Source organism: Heterodontus francisci, chromosome 2 (assembly GCF_036365525.1).
Source record: "Heterodontus francisci isolate sHetFra1 chromosome 2, sHetFra1.hap1, whole genome shotgun sequence".
NCBI lineage: Eukaryota > Metazoa > Chordata > Chondrichthyes > Heterodontiformes > Heterodontidae > Heterodontus > Heterodontus francisci.
Genome location: NC_090372.1, coordinates 173227529 through 173248687, shown reverse-complemented (window position 1 = coordinate 173248687; position 21159 = coordinate 173227529). Strand labels below are relative to the sequence as shown.

The following is a 21159-nucleotide window of genomic DNA, read 5'->3' as shown; positions in this document are numbered from 1 at the left end:
TAGGCTTTTAAGTCAGGTGCAATCCAGCTGTAAATGATGAATTTCTAGTTTTGGCCCTCACTATCCTGGCCTGAATTTTACGAGCGTGCCGCAAATCGCGGCAACGCGCTTTGAAGTTGACTCTCTGCCCCGCGTGGAGCGGCTGCCGCTGAGCCCCACAATATCGCACTCAGGGGCTCATTTAAATGGAGGGCGGAATGGCCGCCCCCGATGACAGAGAGGGGGTTGCTACTCTGTCCTTGGCAATGGCATTGGCGCCACACGCAGGCACTGGCGCCATTTTTAAAGGGCTTCAAGCCGTTAGAAGAAATTAGAATTTTTAAAATACCATTATTGTGCATTGTCTTCAAAATATTAAATAAAAGCTGAAGGCCCTTTCCCACCCACCCCACTCACTCACCCTCCAATGTTTTTGGGCCTATTGCTCCAAAATTAATTTTATTCCCAACCCGAACTTCCCCCTCCCCAACCTCGTTAACTTTGCCGTTCAACCCCTTCCCACTATCCCCATAGCCAATACAAAATGTTTTCCCTGCTTCTCCCCCTCCCACCCTGATAATTTCACTTTCCCACCTCCCCATCAGTGTCACACCTTGGAACTCCGAACGGAACTTACTCTGTCCTGGCAGCTGTCCCACGCCGATCTTCCGGCCGCTGGCCAGAACACCCGCACCATTCCATTTCCGAAGGCGCGGGAGTTCTGGCCAGCAGCCAGAAGATCGGCGTGGGACAGCTGCCAGGACAGAGTAAGTTGATTTGCATTCATTTCAATTAATTTAAATATTAAAATGAAGACCCTGCCGCTTGGCGGCGGGAGTCTGTACTACGGTCTCGCCGCCGCCTGTAAAATGCGGTGGGGCCTTCTTGGCGTCGAGAATCGTGGCGGGCCTCTCCCAGACAAATTTTCCTGGCCACCCAACACGGTCCCGGACGTCGGAGGGCTAGTAAAATTCAGCCCCCTGTCAGTTGTGACATACACCACTTGGGAGGAGGGCATATCTTCTGCCAGTAGCAAATTCTACTGGAATTTAGTGTGTAATTCAGAACAGGTATAACTGGCATATCTGATGTCTGCCCCAACATCATGTTCCCTACACTAGGACTGTCACATCTCAGGCTAAAAGAATCACATATGAAGTCACAGATTTAACTTTCACAAAGATTTAACAAGCGTTTATTGAAGATTTCTGTTCACTGCTACTACATATAAAGACCTGTTCACAGCTGCTACATGTACAACTGACCCTATACCAACCCTCAGGTCAGGTGCTTTCCCTAAAAGCACAGAGTTACTTTCAGTTTCTCTTCCAAGTACCATATAGTCTCTAATACTCAAGTCCACACATAATCAGCTATCATGACATTCCTCCTTTATCAGACTAAAACATGTCCATGATTTTCCTGTTTGGCATATGTAGCTTAAATTCCATTGCTTACCAAACATACTGTAATAAATTTTGTAAACGAACTTAACAAATCATTATTTTCCTAACTCATTGAGTAAATGAATTTCTTCAATTGCATCTGCTTTCAAGGGCAGCATTTGGCGTACATCCTTTTTAATTTGAACACAATCACAACACAAAATCTTCATATCGTTTTGGTGGTCTACTCTCACCCCGTGGTTTTCCTGTTGTTTCAGGAACTCTGGTCACTGTGCAGGATTAGGAAACATCATCAGCCCCTCTGGAACCGATGTTTCTCCCTCTAGATAGCAAGCTGTCTGCCCGCCATCAGCTTCACAGGATTGGACATCTGAATTGCTGGATGTCAACTTCACCTCAGCTCCTACATCTGGTTCATCTGCTACTGTGTCTTTGTCACCATGATACTTTTTGATGCATGAAGAATTTCTGTCATACAGTACTCCTTCTGGCGACTGCACAGTCACACTGTTTCTCTTCTTGGCAATAACAGTGTACAGTTTGGGATAATATGGTTTATCCATCTTACTCCGATTCTCCCGTCTCAGTAATACTTCATCACCAGGCATCACATCAAACTGTCTAGTCTCTTTCTGTAGTCTACATAAAACTTTGCAGCACCCTTGTTCTCAGCATCATGATCTCGAACCTCCTGATTAACTCTAAATGTCCCTCAGCTCCAGTATCTTGGTGTGTATTTTGCAACCAAATAACAACTCAACTGGGCTCTTTCCCATCATGTGTGTAGTTGTTCTATACATGGCCACATATGACAACAACACCTCCTTGCAGTCTCTACCCTCAACCTGAGCAATCCTCACCCATTCCTCTGAGGATTGGTTTTGTCTTTCCACTTCCCCATTTGCCTGTGGCCATTTCAGTGTTACTCTGTGACGGTGAATACCTGTGACTTGCATGTAATTTGCAACGGTCTGTGAGATGAATTGTGGCCCATTGTCTGACTGATAGATCATACCTTGCAAATATTTCAGTCAATGCAAACACTGTTTTCTCTGCCATTGTAGACTTCATTACCACATACTCATAATAACTGCTGTAATAGTCAATCCCGCTAGTATGGACTCTCCTGATTTAAATGGGCCTAAGAAGTCAACTGCTACATCCTCCCATGGTCCAGCCGGTAACAGTGTACTGTGTACTGGTTCTGGTGGATTGGATCTACTGACAAGTTGACATCCATGACATGTTTTGACACACTGTTCCACATCTTTCTTTATTCCTGGCCACCAGATTTTGGTTCGTAAGTTTTGCTTAGTACCAATCACTCCCAAGTGACCCTCATGAGCTAGCATCACCAGTCGACGCCTAAGCTTTTGGGGAACTACAAGTCTGTTATTTCTGAGAACACACTTCCCAATTGTGCTCAGTTCATCTCATATAACGATGTATGCTCTGAATGGGCAATTCTTCCAACTTCCAGCTTGGATTCTCTGTCTGATGTTATTCAATTCTGGATCTTTGTCTGACTCTCTTTCAATCTCTCTAGTTGTTATTGCTCTCGGTGTAGCATGAACTGCTATAAACCACATGAATGATTCAACTTACTTCTCTAGTGAAGTTCTGTGTGTTTGTCCTTCAAATGACTCTATGATGTCTTGGTCAACCAGTTCCTTGAATTTTGCCTCAACTTTCCCTCTCAGACCAAAAGGTGTTCTGCGTATAGGCTGAGCTACAGGTTTCATGTTCTTTCACTTGTTAATCTCACTTGGCAGCTGTGCAACTTCCCAATTCCTTGAAACACTGGTCCAAACTCCTCTCGAAGCTGAGCATAGGATTTCACAGAATTCACTTTCAATCCAATGTGTAGCACCCAGGCTTGGCCAGTTTCTCGACTCAGAGGCTCACCATCCTCTTCAATCACTATGAATTCTGCCCCCACTCTCTGATCCACAGCTCTCATGCCCGCAGTGAAACATCCAACAGTTTGAAGTGGGGTTTTAGATGTTTAAGGATAAAGGTTTTTAACACATTTTCGCAATGTGCACTTGATTCTCTTTGTCTTCAGTTCCTCCCACAGTGCTCTGCTGATGACATCACTGCCACTGCCTGAATCTACAATAATGCTCACGACAACACCTCCAACAATCACTGGAACTTTCTCAAGGTTACTTTCATTGACAGAAAACATGTATCCACAATTGCTATTTATGTCCTCACTCACTGCATCTTCTTCAATTCATCTTACAGTTGTACTACTTCCATCTCTCTTTCCGTAGATGGTTTGCCAGGCTTCCCGCTCTGTTCAGTTTTGCTTCTGCACTTCTTGGCAAAATGGTCTCTGCCCCCACATTTTCTGCATATCTTTCCCTTGGTGGAGCAGTAATCATCTGTAGTGCCCCAACCTGCCACATCTGAAACACTCTCTCCCAGACTTTTTCTGTTTACATTTACACATACCTGGATTCCGTTGTGTCACTCAGTTAACCTCAGATTTTGTCATGCTGATGGGACCAGGTTTCATGCTGTGCACTTGTCCATCTATTGCTTCAAAAGCAGCCGCTATTTTCAAAGTGTCATCCAACGTTCAGTCACCTTCTCTTTCCAGCAGCCTACGCCTCAACTTATCCGACTTGCAATGGTGGACACCCTGATCCATTATCTGGTTATTCAGATCCGTCACAACATAATTTCATACATCCGACATCTACCTCAAACGAGTCACAAATTGGGCTACTGTTTCCTCCTCTTTCTGTCTCATTTTATGGAAAACATGCCTTTGGAATGTGGCATTTGGCATCACCACAGAATAGTCCTTCAGTGCTTTCACTGCACGTTCATAATCTGTCTTTTCTCCCATGTCAAGCAGCATCTTGAAAGTCTCCCTCACCGACATACCCGTATTGAACAGCAAGGGCCATCGCTGTGCTTTCTGCATCTCCGTTGCCCTGTTCATAAACAAACTGTGACTGTCAGCATATGCTTCGAACTCCTCCAGTCACACTTTCCATTTCACACTGACGGAATTTCATGCTGACAGAACTGGCATCACCCATCAGATCAAACGGCTCAACTCCCCGGACTGCAGACATATCAGCTCCAGCAAACGCCATGACACAATCCTAATATCTCCAAATTTACCTCATCGCCAATGTCACATCTCAGGCTGAAAGAATCACACTTGAAGTCACAGATTTAACTTTAATAAAGATGTAACAAGCGTTTAATAAAGACCTGTTCACAGCTGCTACATGTACAACTGACCCTATACCAACCCTCAGGTCAGGTGCTTTCCCTAAAAGCACAGAGTTACTTTCAGTTTCTCTTCCAAGTACCATACAGTCTCAAATACTCAAGTCCACACATAACCAGCTATCATGACAAGGACCACATCGTCTTTTACACCAAAAGAAAATATCAATATTTCAGGCCCAGATTCTCCTTTAAAACAAAACAGCTGGCATGCTGATTGAATATTTATATAATCTTATCTGTCTTTAAAATCTCTCCTGTGACTTCCCAGAAGATTAATCAAAGGCAAGGCCCTGCCAACTGCTTAACACACAAAAAAAGGTCTGGAATGTTTCTTTCATTCCGCTAGCATAACTTTGACAAGCAACTGGTGTAAGCTATGTTTTTCTGCATAAACGACATTTCTGCTAAAGTTACACTGCCGGAGTGGGCAAAACCCGGAAGAAATTCCTGGGAAACTGCCTTTCAGATGCTGGGGCTGATTGATATCATGTATTGTTGTTAGTCCAACATCGCTTTTCTCTGGTAAAGTGTCGCACAAGTCTCTGCAAGATACTGGGACCAAACCGCCGAGCATAAAAGCACAAATTTTGCCTTGCATTATGTGTAGGGATCACTGAGAGAGCCAGGATTTAAAATAAGCTCTACTGACTTCTAACTGAGTGACTGTAAAGAGGACTTGCCATCATTTACCAAATAATTTATTACATCACTAAAAAGAATGCAGATACAATCCAAATAGTGACTACAGAATGGAAATATAAGTGGAGTGTAACGCATTGAAAACCTGTGGGACAAGAAACTCAGCTGCCATGACTCCTTCGTCCTCCACCAGTCCAGGCTACCTCAGATCTTCATTCAAGCCCCAAGGTGCATGGATGGATCCTACGGGACAACAGTAATCCCTTGAAGAGATAGCCACTGATCCCTCTTTGGGAGCCCAGACACAGGCACAGAGGCGAAACAACCAATGCCACCTGCTCACTCGGACAAACATTGAGCAGGCCATCGGGCTCCCGAAGAGAAAATTCGGGTGCCTGGACCCTTTGGGTGGTGTCCTCCTGCAAGGTCATTCTGGTGGTCTGTTGTGCTCTCCATAACATGGCCCCCCAGAGTGGTATGGACCTTGAGAATGGTGAGGACCTGGAAGGAGACATCTCATTGGGGAAGGAGCAGGAGGTAATAGAGGAGGGGAAGATGTGGTGAAGGGAGATGACACTGAACAGAGAGATGCCCCTGCTGCACTATGAGCTAGCCCCCTCCTGCCATCCTCCAAGAAGAGGACCTCCCTCCTCTCTCTCACGGCCTCCAGCATTAGATCCATGTCAGCATCGATTAAATAAGGACCTGTCCTACCCCAAGTGCCAGGCCTCCAACTCCCCTGTGACATTTTGCTTCCCTCTTTTGCAGTGGGAGGCTTTGGCACTAACCACAAATCTCTCCCTCAGGACAACGAGCAGCCTCAGTGATGGCTGCTTAGGGGAAATCTAAATGAGTCCCACACTTCATCTGACCCACCTCCATTCCTGCCTCCACTGGCTGTAAATGGATAGGAAACCCATCTCAAAATCAATTCAGGGGTCACCCCCATGAAAATCTGAACTTTAATCAGCTTCCCATTGGAGGTGGGTCTCTGACCCAAAAACAGACCCAGCTCCTCTTTCTTACCTCCGTGGCAAAAATTCAGCCTTATGTCTCTATTTATAAAGCCCAGGATCCCATACCCAAACTCCACTTGGATGAGGGATATGATGTTGGGTACTCCTCTCCTCCTGTCTTGGTCCTCTCCCTGGTATTACATGTTGTTTTGTCCTGCAGAAAGAGAGGGTGAGAGTTTGTGAGTGGCTGTTAAACAGGTAAGTGGAGATGTGTAGCATTTGTGCAAAGGTGCATGTGGTGATAGCTGGAGAAGCAGCAAGGTGGAATAAGGATGGCAAGGTGATGAATGCAAACCAAGTGTGGGTAGTATTAAGTGAGGAAGGACTGCTGGGAGGAGTTGGTGGTGTAAATGCTTGAATGTGGGAAGAGAACACTATTCGCGGTGTGGTGTGAAGAAAGCAAAGGAAGAAGAGAGTGTGTTTTGAATGAAAAAGAGTTGTTGTGATTGGATGCTGAAGGACATGATAGAAGAGAAGGAATTGTTGAAAGTGTTGTGTGAGAGGTGAAAAGCTGTACTTACCCTTGCTGCTTTTGTGAGTTTGTTAAACCTCGTCTTATTGATCCCAAGTCTGGGGATGATGCTGCTGGCACTGATCCTGTCAGCCACCTCTGTCAGCTAGAAAGTGGCCCTGGTGATTCTCCTGCGGATGCTGGAAAACAGTATCTCAATCCTTGTCCTGAGCCCCTGCATCAGGCCCCCAGGGAGGCTTGTGTAAACCTTGGTGTAGCCCTGCGACTCATTTCAGAAATTCCTGTCTTTTCAGCAGTGTAATAGGGAAATATGCATTCCTGCTTTAACCAGACATTAGGCGGCCCACCAAAAATTGTGCAAAGAAAATGTACGGGCTGCTGATTTCCTAATGCAATCAGATCGGCAGCTCATCACATATTAAAATAAGTTCAGGAGTTAAAATGGGCCATCCTCAAGTTGGTAAAATCAAGAGAGCTTGCTTTCTGCCCTGAGTTAAAATTGGGACTCATGATGCTACTTAAGTCTGGTTAGTAATAAGCATCATTAACAAATAACACTGTAAGCAGAATAATCTGTCAATATCAGTTCAGCTGAACTGGAATTTTTTAAGCTTGTTGTAAAATATTTTAATCAGATGGGATTTGATTTTTAAAATATCTTTGCTTACATTGGATATTAATTATGTTATGTAGCATCAAGAGATAATGGGCAAATGTTGTCTGAAAGATATTAATTACAGCTATATTTACAGAGAACTGTATTACCTGCAAAATCAGCACAACTGCAAGGGGGTGGAAGGTTATCGGGGTGGAAATGTGGAGCGATCAGTTCAGCCATGAACTTATTGAATGGCGGAGCAGGCTCAAAGGGCCGAGTGGCTTACTCCTGCTCCTAATTTGTATGTTTGTATAATTCAAACTTATGAACATGCAAATATAGGAACAGGAGTAGGCAGTTTAGCCCTTCAAGCCTGTTCCATCATTCAGTAAGATAATGGTTGATCTGTGACCTAGTTCCATGTATCAGTCTTTTCCCCATATCCCTTAATACCTTTAGTTAACAAAACTCTATCAATCTCATTTTAAAATTTACGACTGATCTAGCATCAATTGCTGTTTGCGGAAGAGAGTTCCAAACTTCTATCAACTTTGTGTATAGAAGTCTTTCCTAATTCCACTCCTGAAAGGTCTGGCCCTAATTTTTAAACTATTCCCACTGGGCCTAGACTCACCAACCAGCAGAAATAGTTTCTCTCAATCTACCCTATCTGGTCTTTTCTTTCAAAATAGTGTATTCGCCCACAAGTCGTATCTTGCATAGTCAATGAACTTAGTCATAGTGGATTGTTAAATGCATTATAAATGTCAATATTGCACACAGTGTATTGGAAATTTAGCAATGTTGGGTCTTGATAGCTTCAGAACCATAATATAGTCATAAATCTGAAGCACTGTGGAAATTATTGTTTTATTATTTTTCCTTAGTCCTCCTTAGCCATCCCACCTCGTGCAGCCCAGAGAGCAAGCCTCCCTCCCCTCCAGAGCTGTTCTTAGCCAAATACTAGGAACCGCATTATTGCAGCCTAGAAATACATCGTCCTCTGATTTTTTCCTCGCCCCTCAACTTACCCAGTCTCAAGCCACACAGAGAGATGTCTTGCATCTGCTTGGAACTTCCACACATTTGTCCAACTTAGATTCGAAACTCAACAGATTGGGCCTAAAATTCATCACGTTGTGCATTGCTACACCAATTCAAGGTCAATCATTTTCAAGCAGAATGATACCATAATTGTCTTATTTACAAAAAAAAATAACTTTATCAAGAACAAAGAATCAGCATCTAATTCCTTTTATAACTAATATATAATAAATGTAAAATTGTACTTCTGCGTAGTGGCAATATAAGCTTAAACACTGTTCATTGGCTTTAAAGATCACTGGGAAAATCACACCAATTTAATTCCCTGCCAGCAGCCGAAGAAGGTAGCAGGCTTTTTATTATTCCTTCATCTTTGCCAAAAAAACAATTTTCATTTTGTTCCATTGGCAGACAACTGTTAGCAGCTATTGAACAGCTACAGCAATGGTCAACCTCATGAGATGAGCACAAAAACACCTCAGATAGTAACTAATGATACAGTTTGTCCAAATTTCAAGGGCCATGGTGTCTTGTTATTCAAGAAGCCACAGAATCTCATGAATAATTCAACCTTCAGTGCCACTCTTTGTTAAATGCATTTATTGTACAAGAATCAGATTCACAGAGGGTTACTGAAACAACCCCTTCCCCTCAGAACGTAACAAAAGAATTTGAAAAATAATACAAAATTCCAGCAGTTATTGCTTTGAATTACAAGATTTAATCTTAGTTGCAAAATAGGTTAAAAGACGTAGGAGCGTTTTTTTTCTTCTGTGTATTATTCTTAAAAGAAATCATAGATGTGAATAAACATCAGCAAGACCATTCGAAAGCAGTGACTTTTCTACTTTCACCACTATTCTGAGGCTTTCTCTCACATATGAATGCAAAACAACTCCACCTTTAACATCAAGCCCAAATGTATCTTTCAGCTCCAAACGAAAGGAATACAATTTTGTCTGTGAGTGTTTCTTCTTTGTTATAGCTAAGAACATAAAAGAATCCAGAGTGAGAAAAAGTCATGAACCCTATCAATCCTGCTCCTCCCACAGTCTGGTGTCTCTAACAACTCAGACTTAAATATATTTTGCCACGTACATTCATCATCTCTATGTAAGACGGAGTGATGGTCTTACAAATTCATGATACCGGATGTCCTCACAGATGTTCACAATGGTGAATTGGAACTATGACATACTGCCCTGCTTTTGTGTCTGATGCAAGTTCGTGGCATGCTGACACTCCAACCCAATAGTTCTTCATAGTTTTCAAATATGTTGTTAATATCTCATTTCCGAATCAGTAAAATGTTGTTTTCTAAGTTTTAGTTGTGGTACTTTGGAAAATGATTGCAGATTCCATAGCTGAATAAACAAATATTTGTCATGTACACTTGTTAAATGATAATTTTAAGTACGAAATAAGCACTACTACATTTGCATCATAATTGGTCACTTTTCTTTCATGCCTGCTGTTAGATTGACAAGGCATAAAGTTTCCTGAAGAAAAATAGAGCATACCCATTATTTTGATTTCCATCCTTCAAAAAAATGACAATTATTTTTTGATTCTAAAAAGTGGCCCTAAATTCTCCAAAGAGGAAAACAGGCATAAAGGTGTTTCTTTAATCTGAATAAATTGTGAATTGAAGACGGAAAATGATTTGTGAGAGTTCGGAATCTGTGTCACTCCTCAATTCTCCCTCACTGTTTTGCTCTTTTTGAAACCTTTTCAATGATCATTGCTCCTGGACACAGATTTTTGTTTTGTTTTGTTTTCCATTTATGCAACACAACCATGTTGGAAAGCATCTCTGTGCGTCTGGAGTTCAAAAAACTGCATCACATCAGTGCATGTCAGGCTCCATTTCATGTATTTTACTCATATAAACATATCCCAAGATAAGTGGTGCATGCCTGTTTTGGTCCTACTCAGGGGAATGCAAGTGACAGACAAAGAGGAGGTGAGAATTCAAATTGTTTATGGCCACCTCAGGTTCACTTTGACTCCTTCCCAATTCACAGAACAATGAGAAATAATATTCAGCCTGGACCTCATCTCTCTAAATTCCAAGATGGCAGATCTGATGCTAAATCCCATCAGAAGAAGCTGATTAGCTTTGCCACCACTTATACTTTCCATCTGATGCCCAGCGAAATCTGCAACAGTAATATCACTATGTCATTTATTATACAGGGCCAGCTCCAATTGAGCTCTTGTCATCGGAGACAACCTTGTAAAGTAAAGAGGATCATCAGTATTTTACAGCCCTAAAAAGTAGAATGGGCACGAATGGACACTGTACTCCATGGGCTGAATTTTATGTTTCAAACATTGGTCCTGCCGTCGCGCGCAAGGTATGTCGTGGGCTGGAGCGGCTGGCCGAATGCAATTCAGCAGCACCCAGCCAATTAGGAATAATGAGCAACAACCCCCAACCAATTACATGCTAGGGATAGGGCCAGGATGCGGAAAGCACGGCATCAGGTGATGCCTCAGCAACTGAAGGGGACATTTCTTAAAGTCTGCCTGGCCTGCAGTGCAGTGCAATGCAGTCTGCATTGGGAAGGCCTGGAAGAGGAGGAGGTGATATTGCATGCTTAGAGATGGCTGACAGGAAAACCTATGTGGCCCCACACTTCCCTGATGCCTCTCTCCAGGTGCTACAACAAGCCGTCAAGGAGAGGAAGGACATCTTGTTCCCAAGGGACGAGAGGAGGACCAGTGAGCCAAACCAAGCAGGCCTGGTTCCAGATCGCTGAGGAGGTCAGTAGCCATGGTGTAAGTCCACGCGCAAGGATACAGTGCCACAAGCAGCTCAATGACCTCATCCGGGCTGATGGATGATCCCTTCATCCTCTTCAGCCTTGCATCTGTTGAAATAGGACGGTGCATTGGGACAAGAGTAATCTACCCCCCAGACGTGGGCAAAGGGACAGGGGATGCAACATGTCTGTCAGTGGCCTGTCACGATGGCCCTGAAAACAGGCCCCCTGTCATATTTGAATCTTGCGAGATTCCTTGGAAGGGAACACATACATGAGGCATCTCTGTGCCGCCATCACTGGCAACTGCACTGCGAGCAGCCTGCGTTGGGATTGATGTCGCTGGGGTCCAACAGCAACTTTCCCTCTGTCTGCAGGAGAAGATAGCACATAATCGTAAGGAGCAGGTGAAGACTGGAGGTGGGCTGCATTGCTGCATGTCCTTACATGATGGAGGAGGCGGCCATGGAGCTTTACGGACAGCAGGATGGAAGGAGCATTGCAGACGCCAGACTGGGGCACCCTCCCAAGATAGTAAACAGTGTCTACATGGGCACAAAAATGTATCTGCAATGATGGAGCCATGCTGCTCATCAGGCATCTGGTGTACACAGGAGACTGCATTGTAGGGGTGCCTGCAATGCAGGGATGGCAGGCCCTTGACCCTGACATGTCTTTGTTCTGTCACGCAGGTCAAGCTGTTCCAAATCAGACACCAGTGGAAAACACTGCGGATCCTGCCACCTCAGAGCAGGAGGAAGAAGCCTCAGAGGGTCCATCGGTACTTTATACTGCTCCACCCTTCACCAGCACTGATACAGCGCTTCGGTGTGTTTGCGCGTGAGTTTAGATCTGGGCACAGAATCTGGTTAACACAGCACACATGCACCAGAGCAGTGATGGAGGCAGTGAGTTGACAGCTCAGGCTTCTGACAGTCCCAAACTCATGATGTGCCTCTGGTTTTGGCAGCAACAAAGGAAATGCTGGAGATGCAGTGAGAGGGGCGGGAACATCTGGCAGAGATGCCAGAGGCTATGTGTGCCCAAGCGCAGTCAATGGAGGAGTCCATCCAAGCCGAGACCTCGACATTGTCTCTGCCTGGTGCACAAGTGACCTCCTCCATTGAGAGGTTGGTGTATCTGATGGGGAATCACATCCAGCAGAGCACTCAGTGTTTGCTGGATATTCGTGCAGACCTCCATATCCTCATCCTGACCATGGGTACAAGGAAGCAGTGGCAAGTCGAGGGGGGGACAGGGGATTGCAAGTCACCACCAGGTCCTCTGTTCTCAGGTCAGTAGGGAGGCAGACGTTTGCCTTGATAGGGAAGAGGAGTGTATGCCTCCTGCAACTGGGAGCCCCTCTCAGGGTGATCCTCATGTGGGCAGCAGCTCCTCTGCCCCTCTGCCAGTGTCGCCAGTTCATCAAACATCCCAGCTGAAAGAGGGCGGTACTGCTTCTATGCAGAAGGCCCACAGCATGACGGGCCTCTCCAGGCCCAAGGCATCCCAAGGACGGCCTCCAAGGTCACAGGCAGCCTCCACCTCTGCTGACAGCACAGTGGCAGCACCATGTAGGAGTTCACGTAAGAGACTTAACAAGTGCATCTAGAATCACTAGGTTTTCACAGGTGAGCGTTTGTCTGTGATTACACTGGCCGTCTCCATTATGACTGTACATAAATCTTTACTGCAAGGCATGGATTCCCTCCCTTCTTCCTCCAGCAAGAGCTTGTCCCTTCATTGTATCCCAGCCTCCAGGAAGAAGCTGGAGGCAATCACAGATGCTACAAGGGGACAGCTATGGTGCCTCAGCAGATCTGTTCTGCATAAATGTTCAATAAGCCAATGCTTCATTAAGGAAGGAAGGTGGAAAGATGGCTGCAAAAAGGAAGGTCTTTATTGGATAAGGTACAAGGCCATAAACGATCAAATGAAATGCGAATGCATAAGGGCATCACGAGTCTACCTTGCGTATCTCTCATGTCCAATGTCACGTTGCCCTGGGGTTCTTCATCTAGCCAAGCTCGTCCATCTTCCTACTCCACATCCTCATCGTCTGAGCAGGCAATCCACTCCTCACTTTCCTCATTGTTCATCAGCTCCTGCCTCTGCAGGGCAAGGTTGTGCAGCACACACCAAACCACAACGATATGAGAGACTGTCACCAGAGCGTGCTGCCCGATCTAGGTATCTGAATTTCATCTTCAGCAAACCAATGACTTGCTCAATGATACCTGGCATTGTCCGGTGACAGGTGTTGTACGTCTCCTCTGTATCCATGCGTGAATTTTTTAAAATTTGTTTCATGGGATGTGGGCGTTGCTGGCCAGGCCAGCAATTATTGCCCATCCCTAATTGCCCATGAGAAGGTGGTGGTGAGCTGCCTTCTTGAACCACTGCAGTCCATGTGGGGTAGGTACACCCACAGTGCCATTAGGAAGGGAGTTCCAGGATTTTGACCCAGCGACAGTAAAGGAACTCCTCACAGGAGTCAGCAGCCATGTCCTCAGTAGGTAGCTCTTGTCTCCAAGGAGCCATCCCTGAAGGCCGGAGGGAGGGCGGAAACGTTCAGGCACCTGTGACTGCCTCAAAATATAGGCATTGTCGCAACTTCCTGGGAAGTGTGCATAGACCTGCATGATCTATTTACGGTGATCACAGACCAGTTGTACACTGGGGGAGTGGAAGCCCTTCCTGCTGAAGGTCACTGGCTGGTGTTCCAGAGCCTTGATGGCCACATGCATGCAGTCGGTGGCACACAGCACCTGGAGGAATCCTGAAATCAATGGCTACCTCAGCTTGCGAGTTGGGATCCATGCGGAAGCGGAAATAATCTCCAACCCTCCTGGACAGGCATTGCTGATTTCCTTGATGCACTGATGTATTGCAGACTGTGAGATTCTACACCCGTCCGTGTGGATCCCTTGAAATGATCCGGTAGCGTAGAAGTTCAGTGCCAGGGTGCCGGTCAGTGCCACTGGCATTGGATTTACACCAGGTCTCCTGGGACACAGCTCATTCTGCATCATGTGGCACAGGTCAGTGACTGCCTCCCTGGAGAGGTGGAATCTTTGTTGGCACTGCCTCTCGGATATCTGCAGGTAATTGAGCCTCGACCTGTACACTCTCACTGGAGGGTACCTCCTTCTGCGTAGAGCAACTCCCTCTCACTCTCTCCTCTTCACCCTTCTGTCATGTCCGAAGGCAGCTAAGGTCCCTCCTGTGGGCTCACAGGCTGTTGCAGTTCTGCTGACGGTGCCTGGCCCTCCCTCCCGCTCAGGAGCACCTCGTCTTTAACAGGGTCCCTGAAGTCTGGGAGAATGAGGCCTCTCCCTTAAAGGCAGTCTTGCAGTCTTCCCTGCCAGTGTCCCCCTCTTGATGCCCGCAATTGTGACCCTTGCCCAGGTGTCACTTACCTGTTGCCCTCCTTGTATTGGCCCCTCTGCAGTGCAGCCAACCTTCCACTCACTCCTGATGCGCTTAGCTCAGCCCTCCCTTCATGGCCCTTCCAGTCCCTCGATGTTTGCCCTTCTGATAGCTTCCCGTTCCAGCCAGCTATGATCTGCCGCCTCCATGTCACTTCCTCTGAAGCCCTCTGAGACCAGTGCGCCATTTATAAGATTGCATCCGCTATGTAAAATCACACTTAATTGTCCATTTAACTATCTCAATTACCTGCCCAACAGGTTGCCATTGGATCTCCATCTGCCATGATTGTCACCATGGACAAAATCGGAATGGGAGGTCATGACATTGGACTTCCCGTCCAACATGTCCCGTCCCGATTTTATGTCTCCCCATGCCACCATACCAGTCCAAATCATTCCCTTAAAATTCAGGCCCATGTGTGATAATCTATGTGCTTTATGGATCATCAATAACATTTCTTTAGACTTGTAAAGGAAGACTGCATTTTCATGCATATTTTTAAGTACTTGAAATAGAGAATAATCACACATGTACATTTGTTTAAGTCTTCAGAAGAAGGAATTTTCCTCTACACAAGATCAGATGGCAAGTTGTTCAACCTTGCCCGTCTAAAGGTGAAGACCAAAGTATGGAAAGTCCTCATCAGGGAACTCGTCTTTGCTGACGATGCTGCATTAACATCCCACAATGAAGAGTGTCTGCAGAGACTCATCGACAGGCTTGCGGCTGCCTGCAACGAATTTGGCCTAACCATCAGTTTCAAGAGAACGAACATCATGGGACAGGACGTCAGAAATGCTCCATCCATCAATATCGGCAACCACACACTGGAAGTGGTTCAAGGGTTCACCAACCTGGGCTCAACCATCACCAGTAACCTGTCTCTCGATGCAGAAATCAACAAGTGCATGGGAAAGGCGTCTGCTGCTATGTCCAGACTGGCCAAGAGGGTGTGAGAAAATGGCACACTGGCACGGAACACAAAAGTCCGAGTGTATCAAGCCTGTGTCCTCAGTACCTTGCTCTACGGCAGCGAGGCCCGGACAACGTATGTCAGCCAAGAGCAACGTCTCAATTCATTCCATCTTCGCTGCCTCCGGAGAATCCTTGGCATCAGGTGGCAGGACCGTATCTCCAATGCAGAAGTCCTCGAGACAGCCAACATCCCCAGCACGTATGCCCTACTGAGTCAGCAGCGCTTGAGATGGCTTGGCCATGTGAGCAGCATGGAAGATGGCAGGATCCCCAAGGACGCATTATACAGCGAGCTCGTCACTGGTATCAGATCCACCAGCCGTCCATGTCTCCGCTTTAAAGACATTTGCAAACGTAACATGAAGTCCTGTGACATTGACCACAAGTCGTGGGAGCCAGTAGCCAGCGATCGCCAGAGCTGGCAGACAGCTATAAAGGCGGGGCTAAAGAGAGGCGAGTCGAAGAGACTCAGCAGTTGGCAGGAAAAGCGACAGCAGTGTAAGGAGTGAGCCAACTGTGTAACAGCCCCGACAACCAATTTTATCTGCAGCGTCTGTGGAAGAGTCTGTCACTCTAGAATTGGCCTTTTTCGCCACTCCAGGCACTGCTCCACAAACCACTGACCACCTCTAGGCACTTACCCATTATCTCCCGAGACAAGGAGACCAAAAAAAAGGACATTTGATGCATAAAAGTTCTACCAAGACAGCAGCAATAATGTAAGTGATCTGTGTGATTTTTTTCAGTAGTCTAAAACACTCCACAAATATGCAAATAATTCCTGTACCCAGCCAGTTAAAGGAAGGCCCTTTTCAATAAGTGGGTTTGGCTTTACCTTAGTGCTGTTGAGCCTGCATTTGTGTGTTCCTCCAAACCATCCATCAGTTGAACACTGGTCAATGTCCACATTCTGTAGATTTATGTCAACTCTAACGACACCTCTGGAAGAAAAATAAAACTATTAGTCATCACAAATAAATGGGGAGAGTTACCCGTTACCTCATAACTGACCAATCAAGATGAATGCATTTAGTGACTTCAGTCAGGGCACAGGAATGTCCAGAACGTGGCATGTTGTATTCGTTGATTAGTTCCCATAGTAACATGTAATTAATTCTACAAGGTTTGAATTATATCACCTCCTTCAAAGGATTTGTTACATTAATCTGATACTTTAACCCAATGAACTATGAAACTAAAGCCATTTCTTCAAGATCTTCCTGCCTATATATAACTACTATGCTACAGTACTGCAGTATAGTTGTGCTGCAACTCAACAGTCTGTGTACCAACATCAAAGTTACCAACTAGTGATTCTAAACTAGTAATACATCAGTAATCAGCCAGTAATGGTTATTTATAATCTCAAATATGTAACTTAAAAAAACCCTAACTAATACACACTGAGGGCTGGATTTTACCTGCGTGCCGTGCTCCGTGGCGGCAATCTTTGAACTCAGTAGCCTTCCGACATGGAAGTGCCGCCGCACAGCCCTCGATATTACGCACGGGGGCTGATTTAAATAGAGAGGGCAGAGCGTCCACTCCCGGTAACATCCAGGGGGCGGCCACTGCGTCCCCGGCAATGGCATCCGGCACCACCGCGCAGGCGCCAGTGCCATTGTTAAAGCGCTGCAAGCCCTTCAGTTACATTTTAAAATGTAAAGGTCCTGCTCTCTGGGAAATAAAAATAAAATTTTATTTCAACTGTAAATCATGTCTCCCACCCCTCAATGGATAATCTGTACATAAATTGCCCTCTCCCCCCATAATCAACTTTTTTTAGTCTCCTGAACTTTCCCCCCGAAATTTGTTCCCTTTGACCCTCAACCCCTTCCCACCATCCCCACAGCCAATAAAAATTGGTTTCCTCGCTCCCCCACCCCTCCCGACCTGAAAATGTTATCCCTCCTCCCTCCCCACCAGGTGCTCACCTTGGAACTCCATACCGTTCCGAAGGGGCGCGAGCTGCGTTCGGCGGGGGTAAAATCAGCGTGCGATGGCCGCCACCTGTAGGTAGGTCAATTTACATCTAATTTATGTCAATTTAAATATTTACATGAAGGCTCCTCTGCCGGTAATATGCGGCGGGCCCTTCTCGACGTCGGGGGGGGGGGGGGGGGGGGTCGAGGCTGGCCTCACCCCGCTAAATTATATGGACCCCCCTGCTGCGACCCACAGCATCAAGGGGCTAGTGAAATTCAGCCCTGAGATCAGTTGTGTTTCTCACAAATGAAATGCTCAATAATTAATTAATATTCTGATGGTAAATGGAGAAAATATTCCAGTAATTGATCAGAAAAATAAATTGGTGATTTGGTCCCTAAGTCACAAATCCAATAAACCTTCAGGTCATAAAACTGATATACTGTCCAGTCCTGCCTTGCACAGCATGTCCAAATGGCAGCATAGCACCATACCGATTTAAAAAAAAAGGACAAAAGAATTTACAACTGTGTTTATAAGAATACTATATAGATCATAGGAAGCTTACTGCAGTAATAGTATTGCAGTGTTCAGATGACACATGGCTGATGTTTTCACCTGCCATGCCGTGATATGTAGCTTCACTATCAAAGTCACGATGTGCTCCTTCACCTACCTGATGTAAGATCTAATATAGCCATATATTTGTACTGATTTTGAAAATATGAAAGAAAATTAAAAATCTACATTTACTACACATTGACAATTAGAAGCAATACATTTAAGACCAATTTAATCTCTAGATTCTGTTAAAGATGATAAGCTTCTTTCTTTGCTGTTGTGATTTATAGCAATAACAGCTATTAGTCTGAATTGTAGCCTTGCAACTCACTGCTGCCTATTCCACTCTTTTATATATATTTCTTGTGTCTATGCCAGGAGGTCATAAATACAGGCAATTCTTCTTTATGAAGACTTTGATGCCATCTATCTGGTAAAATTTCTTACTGTTCTCTATGCTGAAGGTTATATTGATGTTGCTTGTATTGTATTATATGCCTATTACAGTTCAACAAAATATATCTTCAAAAAGAACCTTGCCAAAAACAGGAACTGAGTCCTTATATAGCCACAAAATGGGAGGTCTTTTTGAGTGATCTTTTTCTTTATTCATCACAGGCAAAAATTTACAAGGACAAGTGCATACTAAATGCCCCTCAGACAGTCAACCATCATAACTAAACTGGCACCAGGTGTCATAAGAGGACATTATCACACAATATCCTCTGCCAACTCATGCTGCCTGCCCAGAAACACTCTTCCATTCAGATTTTCTCATCTACCTCAGCTGAGGCTTTCTATGTATATACCTTGTCTATTGCAATAAAAAAAAGTACACGAGAACACAAGAAATAGGAGCAGAAGTAGACCATATGACCCACTGAGCCTGCTCCGCCATTCAAAATGATCATGGCTGATCTTAGGCCTCAACTCCACCTTCCCACCCACTTGCCATATCCCTTGATTCCCTGAGTCACCAATGTTTTGGTCTCTCTTGTTTTTCAGCATTATCATTTTGTAGTAGATTCAACTCAATTGCAGTTTTAGTAAAGAACAATTCAGCTTTTTATGAATTTGTTACAATTGTTAATTTTGACATCATTTCTAATGTATCCTGAACAGGCAGACAGGAACAGGTACAAAAGACAGATGTTCCAAATACTAAATGTTCTAATCCTATATATTTTAAATATTGCATGCAAGAGCAGAAACAAATCCTTTGTATACCTTTATGGTAGTTGTTGCACTGAGCCAATTACGAAAGGTGTCAAATACAGTCCCACTGTTGGTGTTAACACAGTTTTTCCGCTATATGAGGTGAACGGTAAAATGTATGGTGCTTTGCAAACATCAACCTGGCATTCCAAATGCTCCCCAAATCACCATTACACGAAGTAAATTAGTGTATATATGAGTTCATGAAATTTATTTATACCACACTTGTTCAGAAAAAAAATTGAGTTTTTTTTTTATTTTGCACAGTAGGAAATATCACACATTTTAAACTTCTGCAAATTCAGCTGTCACTTTATTGTATGAATAGCCTTCAAAGCAGTTACTTAATCTAGCATTCAGTGAATCACCACTGAGCCTGTCCTAAACCACTTCAGAATAATAATTCCCTATTTCTGTCAAACAAATTTATATGTTCAGTGGGAAACAAAGTGTCATTCAATCCTCCCTAGAAAACAATAATCAGAGTTACAAAGCAAACTGGGTATTTTTGTCCTGTGGAAAACTGCAATTTATCAATGTACGTTTTAAGAATGTAAGAAATAGAAGCAGGAGTAAGCCATTTGGCCCCTAAAGCCTGCTCTGCCATTCAATAAAATCACGGCTGATTTGCTCATGGCCTCAACTCCACTTTCCTGCCTGCGCCCGCATAGCTCTTAACTCCCTTGTAGATCAAAATTCTGTTTAACTCAGCCTTCAAGCCATTCAATGACCCAATCTCCACTGCTCTCTGGGGGTAGAGAATTCTAAAGATGAACAAACCTCTAAACATCAAGGAGCCCTAGCAAAACTGGAGTCAATAGGAATCAGGGGGAAAACTGTCCACTGGTTGGAGTTATATCTAATGCAAAGGAAGATGGTTGTGGTTGTTGGAGGTCAATCATCTGAGCTCCAGGACATCACTGCAGGAGTTTCTCAGTGTATTGTCCTAGGCCCAACCATCTTCAGCTGCTTTATCAATGATCTTCATTCAATCATAAGGTCAGAAGTGGGGATGTTCACTGATGATTGCACAATGTTCAGCACCATTCGTGACTCCTCAGATACTGAAGCACTCCGTGTAGAAATGCAGCAAGACCTGGACAATATCCCAGGCTTGGGCTGATAAGTGGCAAGTAACATTCACACCACACAGATGCCAGGCAATGACCATCTCCAACAAGAGAGAATCTAAACATCTCCCCTTGACATTCAATGGCTGAATCCCCCACTATCAACATCCTAGGGGCTACCATTGACCAGAAACTGAACTGGAGTCGCCATATAAATACCGTGGCTACAACAGCAGGTCAGAGGCTAGGAATCCTGCGGCACGTAACTCACCTCCTGACTCCCCAAAGCCTGTCCACTATCGACAAGGCACAAGTCAGGCGTGTGATGGAATACTCTCCACTTGCCTGGATGGGTGCAGCTCCAACAACACTCAAGAAGCTTGACACCATCCAGGACAAAGCTGCCCGCTTGATTGCCACCCCATCCACAAACATTCACTCCCTCCACCACCGACGCACAGTGGCAGCAGTGTGTACCATCTACAAGATGCACTGCAGCATCGCACCAAGGCTCCTTAGACAGCACATTCCAAACCCACGACCTCTACCAACTAGAAGGACAAGGGCAGCAAATGCATGGGAACACCACCACCTGCATGTTCCCCTCCAAGTCACACACCATCCTGACTTGGAACTATATCACCGTTCCTTCACTGTTTCTGGGTCAAAATCCTGGAACTCCCTTCCTAACAGCACTGTGGGTGTACCTACCTCACGTGGACTACAGAGGTTCAAGAAGGCAGCTCATCACCACCTTCTCAAGGGCAATTAGGAATGGTCAATAAATACCGGCCTAGCCAGCAACGCCC

General features: G+C 45.0%; 1 protein-coding gene across 1 annotated transcript in view; it reads right to left on the bottom strand.

The window, feature by feature from the left end:
- Positions 1-21159, bottom strand: part of gpr158a (G protein-coupled receptor 158a) — a 723773-nt gene that overhangs the window by 607810 nt on the left and 94804 nt on the right. The window contains exon 2 of the mRNA XM_068051759.1: positions 16414-16519. Within this exon, the coding sequence (XP_067907860.1) occupies positions 16414-16519 (106 nt within the window). The remainder of the gene's footprint in view (positions 1-16413; positions 16520-21159) is intronic.